This window comes from Eschscholzia californica, unplaced genomic scaffold, assembly GCF_041429995.1.
Source record: "Eschscholzia californica isolate CP2 unplaced genomic scaffold, dmEscCali1.0.p SCAF_4, whole genome shotgun sequence".
Taxonomy (NCBI): Eukaryota; Viridiplantae; Streptophyta; class Magnoliopsida; order Ranunculales; family Papaveraceae; genus Eschscholzia; species Eschscholzia californica.
Window position 1 is genome coordinate 27,647,518 of NW_028238461.1, and position 8,300 is coordinate 27,655,817.

General features: G+C 37.6%; 1 protein-coding gene across 12 annotated transcripts; it reads right to left on the reverse strand.

The window, feature by feature from the left end:
• Positions 1-1,615: 1,615 nt before the first annotated feature.
• On the reverse strand, positions 1,616-5,085 carry LOC147543968 (uncharacterized). 12 transcript variants are annotated; one of them, XR_015224199.1, is made up of 7 exons: positions 4,666-5,085; positions 4,554-4,587; positions 4,122-4,441; positions 3,530-3,757; positions 2,869-2,948; positions 2,671-2,704; positions 1,616-1,924 (listed from the first exon to the last, which is right to left on the reverse strand). XR_015224199.1 is itself a non-coding variant. In XM_086638060.1 (6 exons), exons 1-4 carry the CDS (start codon positions 4,123-4,125, stop codon positions 2,930-2,932), a joined length of 327 nt encoding a protein of 108 aa, XP_086494186.1. In that variant the 5' UTR covers positions 4,126-4,179; the 3' UTR covers positions 1,616-1,924; positions 2,671-2,704; positions 2,869-2,929. The 12 variants fall into 12 exon arrangements, 3 of the variants coding, with proteins under 3 accessions (XP_086494186.1, XP_086494185.1, XP_086494184.1); XR_015224198.1 differs by lacking the exon at positions 2,671-2,704 and adding an exon at positions 3,234-3,292 and having other exon boundaries at positions 4,330-4,441; positions 4,666-5,004; XR_015224194.1 differs by lacking the exon at positions 2,671-2,704 and adding an exon at positions 3,234-3,292 and having other exon boundaries at positions 3,481-3,757; positions 4,330-4,441; positions 4,666-5,004.
• Between the last annotated feature and the right edge of the window lie 3,215 nt (positions 5,086-8,300).

Genomic DNA, 8,300 nt, shown 5'->3' on the forward strand with positions numbered 1-8,300 from the left:
TTCAAAAATTCAGAGAGTGAGAGAGAACAAAAACTGTAGAGAGAATGATGATTGGTTTATATGCCTTATTCGAATATAATTTTTTCCTCCATTTATTTTTGTATTAGTTCTCTTGAGTTGAAAAACAGGAAGAAAGAGTAAGAGAGAGAAACAGTAAGAAAGAGTGATTTTATGTTGGAGAAGAAGACTCTGTTTGCTTGGAAAATCTGCTGGAAAATGATTTTCTCACAGAGAAATTACTTACGAGAAGACGAGAAAATTATTTTCCTTACTGGCGCGTTTGGCTGCAACAGAGAAAATCAGCAAGAAAAGTTAAATTCTTTTCTCTTAATTCTTCATATTTATTAGTTTAATTTCATGAATAGCTAACTCTCTCCATCAGCAAGAAAAGTTAAATTCTTTTCTTTTAATATTTTATTTTAAAACCAAAATCAAAATCAAAACCAAAAACCGTACTAATTCTAAGTTTTAGAGTATATTTGACTATCTCTGTGGATCGACCCGGTCTTACCGGAATTTACAACTTGACACCCGTGCACTTGCGGGTGTAGACCTATTTAGGAAACTTTCAGAATGAAGTAGAGAATCAACTTGACACCATGCTTAGTGGGTAAGATGACACGATCGTCTTTCAAAGGGAAAGGTGATCGAGTAAGTGAACCCTTAGGACTCATACATACAGATGTATTTGGACCTATGAGTACACCTGCAAGAGGTAACTATGGCTACTTCATAACATTCACTGACGACTTCACAAGATATGGTTACATATATCTTATGAGTCAGAAGTCAGAATCGTTTTGAAATGTTCAAACAGTTTCAGAATGAAGTAGAGAATCAACTTGACAAGAAAATAAAAGCCATTCAATCGGATCGAGGTGGTGAATATTTGAGTCAAGAATTTGAGGATCATCCCAGGAGTTGCGGCATCGTGTCACAACTCACTCCACCAGGAACACCGCAGTTGAACGGTGTGTCCAAAAGGAGAAATCGAACCTTGATGGATATGGTTCGATCGATGTTGAACTTAGCCGATCTTCCTAACAATTTCTGGGCTTATGCTTAACGGCAGCTTTCACACTTAACTGTGCTCCGTCAAAAGCTGTGGAAAAGACGCCATATGAGTTATGGTTTGGAAAGGTTCCAAAGTTGTCTTTCCTAAAAGTTTGGGGTTGCGACGTTTACGTAAAACGTCTACAACGAGATAAACTAGCACCCAAATCAGACAAATGTTCACTACAAAAAATATAGCCACTAGGGACGGACAAAAATCGTCCGAAAAATAGAAAAATCGTCCCCAATAAACTATTGGGGACGGATAAAATCCGTCCCAGAAAACGGCGTCCCAAATGTTATTGGGGACAGTTATAACGACAGATAGCATCTGTACCCGATACCGTTTTCTGGACGATTTCTATCTGTCCCTATATTAACAGATGTTAGGGATAGTCACTAACTGTCCCCAAAAGTTTGACAAAATTTCTTCTTCTTTCCATTTGGGACAATCAACATCTGTCCCTAAGTGTTCAGCATGAATTTTCTAATTTTCTACAGCCTAATTATTTTCAAAAAAAGAATACATCCCTGGCTAAAAAACTATTAATTCACCAAAAAAGATCCAAACAAATTTATCATTTCATTAATTTCCCATAGAATTCATATTGTATTGGTAAGAAATTTGCATACATAAATACATGCGCACATTATTCAGATGACTGATAACAATGCCAAATGGTTCGACAACAATGACATTCCGAAAAAAAAAACCGAATTTCCTCTTACCATCTGACCAACTTGTCTTCAGTTATCCACCTTACAAATACCTCCAACGTCATAAGGAAACGAGAGAAGTTCCTGCCTTTTGTTGTCACAACTTACAAACACTTTCGTCTGATGACATATTGTGTCGTTACTAGCAAGCATCCTAAAAGAGAAATTTTAGAAACAAGAACTCAAATTAGTGGAAGTCCAATCTTGTATGAAGTAAGATACAAGTATTCATAAAGAGTAAGCAATGAAGAAGTTAAATCGTAGCAGAATAACTAATGTTCTTAACTCTAAAGAATTGTATCAACGGTAGTAATAAAACTAGGAGTGAGAAATCTAACCGAGACAGGTAAAAGAAGGCAACCCTTAGTGTTACCAATACTAGTAAAATATATAAGAGTAAAATCACTATATGAACAAGGACAACTTTTAACCAACATAAGTATTCAATTAAAAGCATAAATAAACCACAACTACTTAAGCCCATTTTGAGAACCAATGACTAGTGTTCATCTAAATTAATACGACGAAGAAATGTATAACAAAATCAACTAACAAAATTTAATTATACTTAACTTGCCAATAGTAGACTTAATACGAGTTAGATGTTATGTGTTGATGATACCTCCAACAATGAAATACAACAATAATCCTTTACAAACAATATAAAAACGAGAGTATTTTCTTGATAGTTTCTGTTATTCTTTTTTGGCAAGCAAAGATATAGCTCCACTCAAGCTAGCAAGATGGGTCTTTAAACGGGTTTGTTCATACCTAATTAGAGCATATGCCATATAAGATTCCCAATTAGACATGTTCAATTAAGCATAAGACGCAACAACATGCTGTTAAATATTAATTATGACTGAAGTGGTCTCCAATGAATTATCCAGATGTGCATACCTACACGATCCATTAGCTCAACTTGACATTTGGACTGTTGTCCATCAAATGAAGCGTTCCAACAAATTAAGCGCGAAAAACATGACCATACAACCAACTGATATAAGCCTTCATGAGTCCAAGTAGAGAATTATCAAAGTACAAAAACTTAAAGATGAAAAAGTTTCCCATTAAGTAAAGAGCACATGCACCACCAACCTTAAAGAAGCATTAACATCACCAAAATAAGTCTGTGACTTGTAGCTTCAGAGAATCATATCTAGCTAATAGTAGTCTTCCTGCAAGATCACAAATTTATCAAAAACAAAATGAGGGCATTTAGAAACGACTAAGTTGTGATAAAATATACAATTGTTGGATTATTAATTTACTTGCATCCCTGAAAGGAAACAACCAGAAAAAGTACAATCAAATCACCAGATTGTTGATTGTGGTCATGGCATAACACATCACAAAATACAATCTCGGAATCAAAATATCACAAAATCACATAATCACATGGCAAAATTATAATAGCTTTTTTTACCTTTAAATATTTTAAAAATAAATAGAGGTAGTCTTACTTTAGAGATGAGAGATTCAAAAGTTTGATCGAGAGAAGCCGAAGAAGAGATTGAGTTTGCTGCAACATATACCAATAACAAATATAATGAAAAGGAGGTCGACAGTGTGTATAAATAAACCAATAATTAGTCTTTGTAGTTAATAAAATGGCACAACATTTACTTAGAGTAGGAAATAGTGAAACTAGAGACTATATAGACATGAACAACAAAGTGGGTTGAAGCAAGGACGGGAGAAAATCAATACCAACATCCACATTAGCAATCAACTATGCAATGCTGACTAGTGAGAAAACCTGAGACATTTGTTCTTGAGTTATGTGGACCAGAAAAGACTTCAGCGGTGACGTCTGCCGAATTTTTTTTATGAGATGTGCATGTGCAAGCCCAATGCATTTGAATGAGTAGTGTGCACTAATAGTGAAACGAGTAGCACTAAAGATAAAGCAGCCAAGATTCAACACTAATCCCTTTGTTGGAGAGCAACCACACCGCATCATCATACGTCTTTTCACCATCAAAACCTGAAGTAAATCAATAAGAGAATTCAAGAATAAGGAATAATGAAACCAAATTTTTTTTTATTATTATTATTTATTTATTTAAAATGACAAGGTTTTCATTTTTCAGGTGGTTAGTAATTAGTTCAGGGGGATCGTTCAATCCTATCATACCAACCCTAATTCCATTTCAGAACCAAAGAATAAATTATAATGATAAAATAAGCAGTGATGCTGAAAATACTACCATTACATAAATGGTTAGCAAGATTGTAATGAAAGTTCTGCATAACAAATTCTAACCAGATTGAGGTGCCTAAATTTTATGAATGGTTCAGTACACCATTGAACCGTCAAAAACAAATTCTAACCTCATTGTGAAACATACCCATAATTAGTATTTGTATCTATCACCAAACTACAGGTATTTGTATCTATCACCAAACTACAAGCAGGTAATTTTCTAATTCATCTCTCCCTCATTTTGCTCCAGACATTTTTAACATCAGACCATCTATCCACTTCCGTGTAGATATTCGGCAACAATACATAAGTTCCCCCACGTTGAGGCTCAATTTCGGAAAGCCTACGGCTACCTGAAACAACTTCCCCTAACTTAGTAGTAGAATGTCAGGAACATGCTCCAAGTAAAGCTCCCCAAGCACTAGCATTCGGTCTACTAGCATAGACTTGACGAGTTCATAACCCCTAAATTTGCAGCCAAATCGAATTAGGATTTTATGTCATAAACCCTTAAATGCTTAATATTGAAGAAGAAGAAGAAGGAGAATATGAAGAAAACAACAAAACTGGTAACAACCTTGTTATATGAACTCTGAAACTGAAAAGATTTGCTGCAAAATCAAATTAGGGTTTCATGTATAAGCTCTTAGTTGACTAATTTGAAGAGGGCAAGCAGAAGAACAACCAACCTGGTGGTGCAGCAGATGCAAACGAACTGTGATGCCGCCAGAAAAAACCCTAGAAGAAGAAGACGAACAAATTGCAGAGGAGAGGAAGATGAAAGAAGATGAAGAGCAGCAAGCCCTAGAACGAGAAGAAGAAGAGGAAATCGAGTCCTATAACGAGAAGAAGAAGACGAAATTGAGCCCTATAACGAGAAGAAGAAGTTGAAATCGTGCCCTATACCGAGAAGAAGAAGGAAATCGTGTGGTGTACAAGAAAAAGAGGGAAAGAAAAAAATGGAAAATGGGGGGAAAAAGAAATGGTATTTGATTTGCCCAAATTTTTGGGCGAAATTTTTTCCGCCCATTTTTTCTTTCCGCCAAATTATTCTTAAAGGTTGTCCCTACAATTAATTTGTTGGTCCCTATTGCACTTTGATTAAGGACAAATGTCACAAAATCGTCCCTATTTCAAATATATTGGGGACATACATAAAAATGTATGTCCCTATTGACCATTTTTTATTGTAGTGGTTTCTTTGTGGGTTACCCAAAAGAAACAAGGGGTTATTTCTGCTACAACCCATCAGAGAACAAAGTGTTTGTTGCTCGTGATGGTGTCTTCCTTGAAAAGGAGTTCCTTTCCAAGAAGACAAGTGGGAGAAAAGTAGAAATCGAAGAAATTCGATATGAGCAACAAACTGACACCATTGGACCGATGTCAGAAGTCGCGGTTCCTATCTATATTGAGCCGATAGAAGGGAATGGTGAGGAAGAGATAGTAGATCTCAAAGAGCCTCCCGCGCAAAGCGAACTGAAATCGCAAGAGAATCCACAAGAAGTTGAGAATGTCTCACCTGTTGTTCAACCCCTACGTAGGTCAGCAAGGTTAATCGAGTTATCACAACGGTTGGATTTGCTGTTGGTAGAAGATAACGAACCAAGCACTTACAAAAAAGCTATAACGAGCCCAGACTCCGAAAAATGGTTGGGAGCCATGCAATCAGAAATGGAATCCATGTACGAGAATCAAGTTTGGGATTTGGTAGATTTTCCCGAAAGAGTAACAGCCATCGGATGCAAATGGGTTTTCAAGATGAAAACCAACATGGATGGAAACGTGAGCATTTTCAAAGCAAGACTCGTGGCCAAAGGTTATCGACAAGTCCATGGGATAGACTATGAAGAAACCTTTTCACCTGTCGCGATGCTTAAATCCATTAGGATTATCCTAGCGATAGCCGCTCATTACGATTATGAGATTTGGCAAATGGATGTCAAAACCGCCTTCCTGAATGGAAATCTGGAAGAAGATGTGTACATGCCACAACCTGAGGGTTTTGTAGACTCCAATAATGCTGGGAAGATTTACAAACTTCAAAGGTCCATTTATGGTTTAAAGCAAGCAAGCAGGAGTTGGAATCTTCGGCTCGACGAGAAAATCAAAGAGTTTGGCTTTCTAAAGAACGAAGAGGAATCTTGTGTATACAAGAAGTTTAGTGGGAGCAACCTAGTTTTCTTGGTCTTGTATGTAGATGACATACTGATCATTGGAAACAACATTTCGATGCTTAATTCTATGAAAGAATGGCTTAGGAAATGTTCTTCAATGAAAGACCTTGGAGATGCAGAATACATATTGGGCATCAAGATCTTTAGAGATAGATCGAAGAAGATGATTGGACTCAGTCAAGAAACGTCTAAAAGAGGATTCATGCCCATGGCGCATGGCACAGTGCTAAGCAAAACCCAAAGTTCTAGTGACCCACGTGAGCTAGCAAACATGTAGAAGGTACCCTATGCTTCGGTGATAGGATCCATCATGTATGCCATGACCTGCACTCGCCCAGACGTCTCATATGCTTTGAGCATGTGTAGCCGTTACCAATCTAACCCAGGTGAAGATCACTGTGCCGCAGTAAAAAATACCTGAAGTACTTGAGAAGGACAAAGGATCATTTGTTGGTGTATGGCGGAAAAGAAGAACTAATCGTGGAAGGCTATGTGGATGCGAGCTTCCAAACAGATAGAGATGATTACCGATCACAATCGGGACATGTTTTCTGTCTGAATGGAGGAGCAGTATGCTGGAAAAGCTCAAAACAGACTACTGTAACGGATTCTACCACAGAAGCAGAATACTTGGCTGCTTCAGAAGCAGCGAAGGTAGGAGTTTGGATGAAGAAGTTTATCTCTGGACTTGGTGTGGTTCCTAGCATCAAGAAGGGAATTACTTTGTATTATGACAACAATGGAGCAATCACCCCAAGCTAAGGAACCAAGAGCACACCAGAAATCAAAACATATCCAAAGGAAATACCACTTGATAAGAGAGATCATTGAGCGGAAGGATGTGGTGATTTGCAAAGTCCATATGGATGACAATATAGCCGATCCGTTAACTAAACCACTACCCTGACCCAAACATGAGAGTCATACAAAGGGGATGGGGATAAAGCACATCACAGAATGGCTTTAAGTTTGTAATCAAATTAATAAAAGGAGTTTTATGTAATTTGATTAGCTACATTCAATAAAAGAAATAAAACTTAATTATTTCGTCATTAAATATTGGTTTAGTATTTAATTGACAGTCCAAAAATAATGAAATATTTACCAAGTAGGTTTATCAGTTGCTTGATCTGATAAATGAAACCCTACTAAGTGAACTTGGAAAAGATTCATTATTGAATCTCTAGTCCAGGTCATTGCATGGACAACAATGACTCAAGACGACTAGCATGTGAGATTGACTGATGGCGCTATTTCATGGGCCATGGGAATATAGTATTCAAGTCAATTACATGGGTATATGATTGGGGAATATACACTGGATTAACCCAAACATGAGAGTTCTTCAAGGAGTTGAAAAACTTCATGAACACTCATAGGCAAGATTGGAGAGATTCCTTAAACATGAGTACTCCACTCATCTTCTATAAGGAATGTCGAACTTTGGCACCGTCAAACGCTGCCGTAAAAGGAGGTTATAAAGGCGGATTGCTGGGGGAGACAGCATAGATATGAAGTTAAGTGGGAGTACAAGAGTGGATTATGTCCTCCTAACTAGGTTAGCAAAAAGTATCTCCGGGCCACTTGAGGAGAAGCAACTGAAAATGTATGGCCGTACTCTAATGGATTAAAAGTTAATCATTAGCATGGCAGTTGTTCTCCAGATCAAGAAAGTCTGGAAAAAGATATAACGTATCAGATGAGATACGAAGTGATAAGGGAATCGAACATTGCACTTGTTCTAAGGACAAGTGGGTGACTGAAGGATATATCCGTTCGGTCTGAAGGAAATGTCTTTCCGAAGGAGTGTCCTTCGACCAAGATGGCAATGCGATCAAATTGTCAGTTAGGATAAAGATGAAGATCATCCAGTCCGGTCCAATTAGGGGTCGTAGTGCTTTGCTAGAAGCCAACTACGATCGTCGAATCAATTCGGTGATTCGTAGCTAACATAGATTGGATCCTACAACAGGTTACACATAAGAGTGGTAACTTGATCGGAGAGAGCTGACTAGATAAATAGTGGCAAATAAGTGGATTGGATCCATTATTTGAGGCCATATAAAGTTCGGAGGAGTCCAGACAAGTGTACATAACCCTGGGCTAAAAAGGAAGCCCGGGGGTGCCCATTGATGCACCCGAAAAGGTTG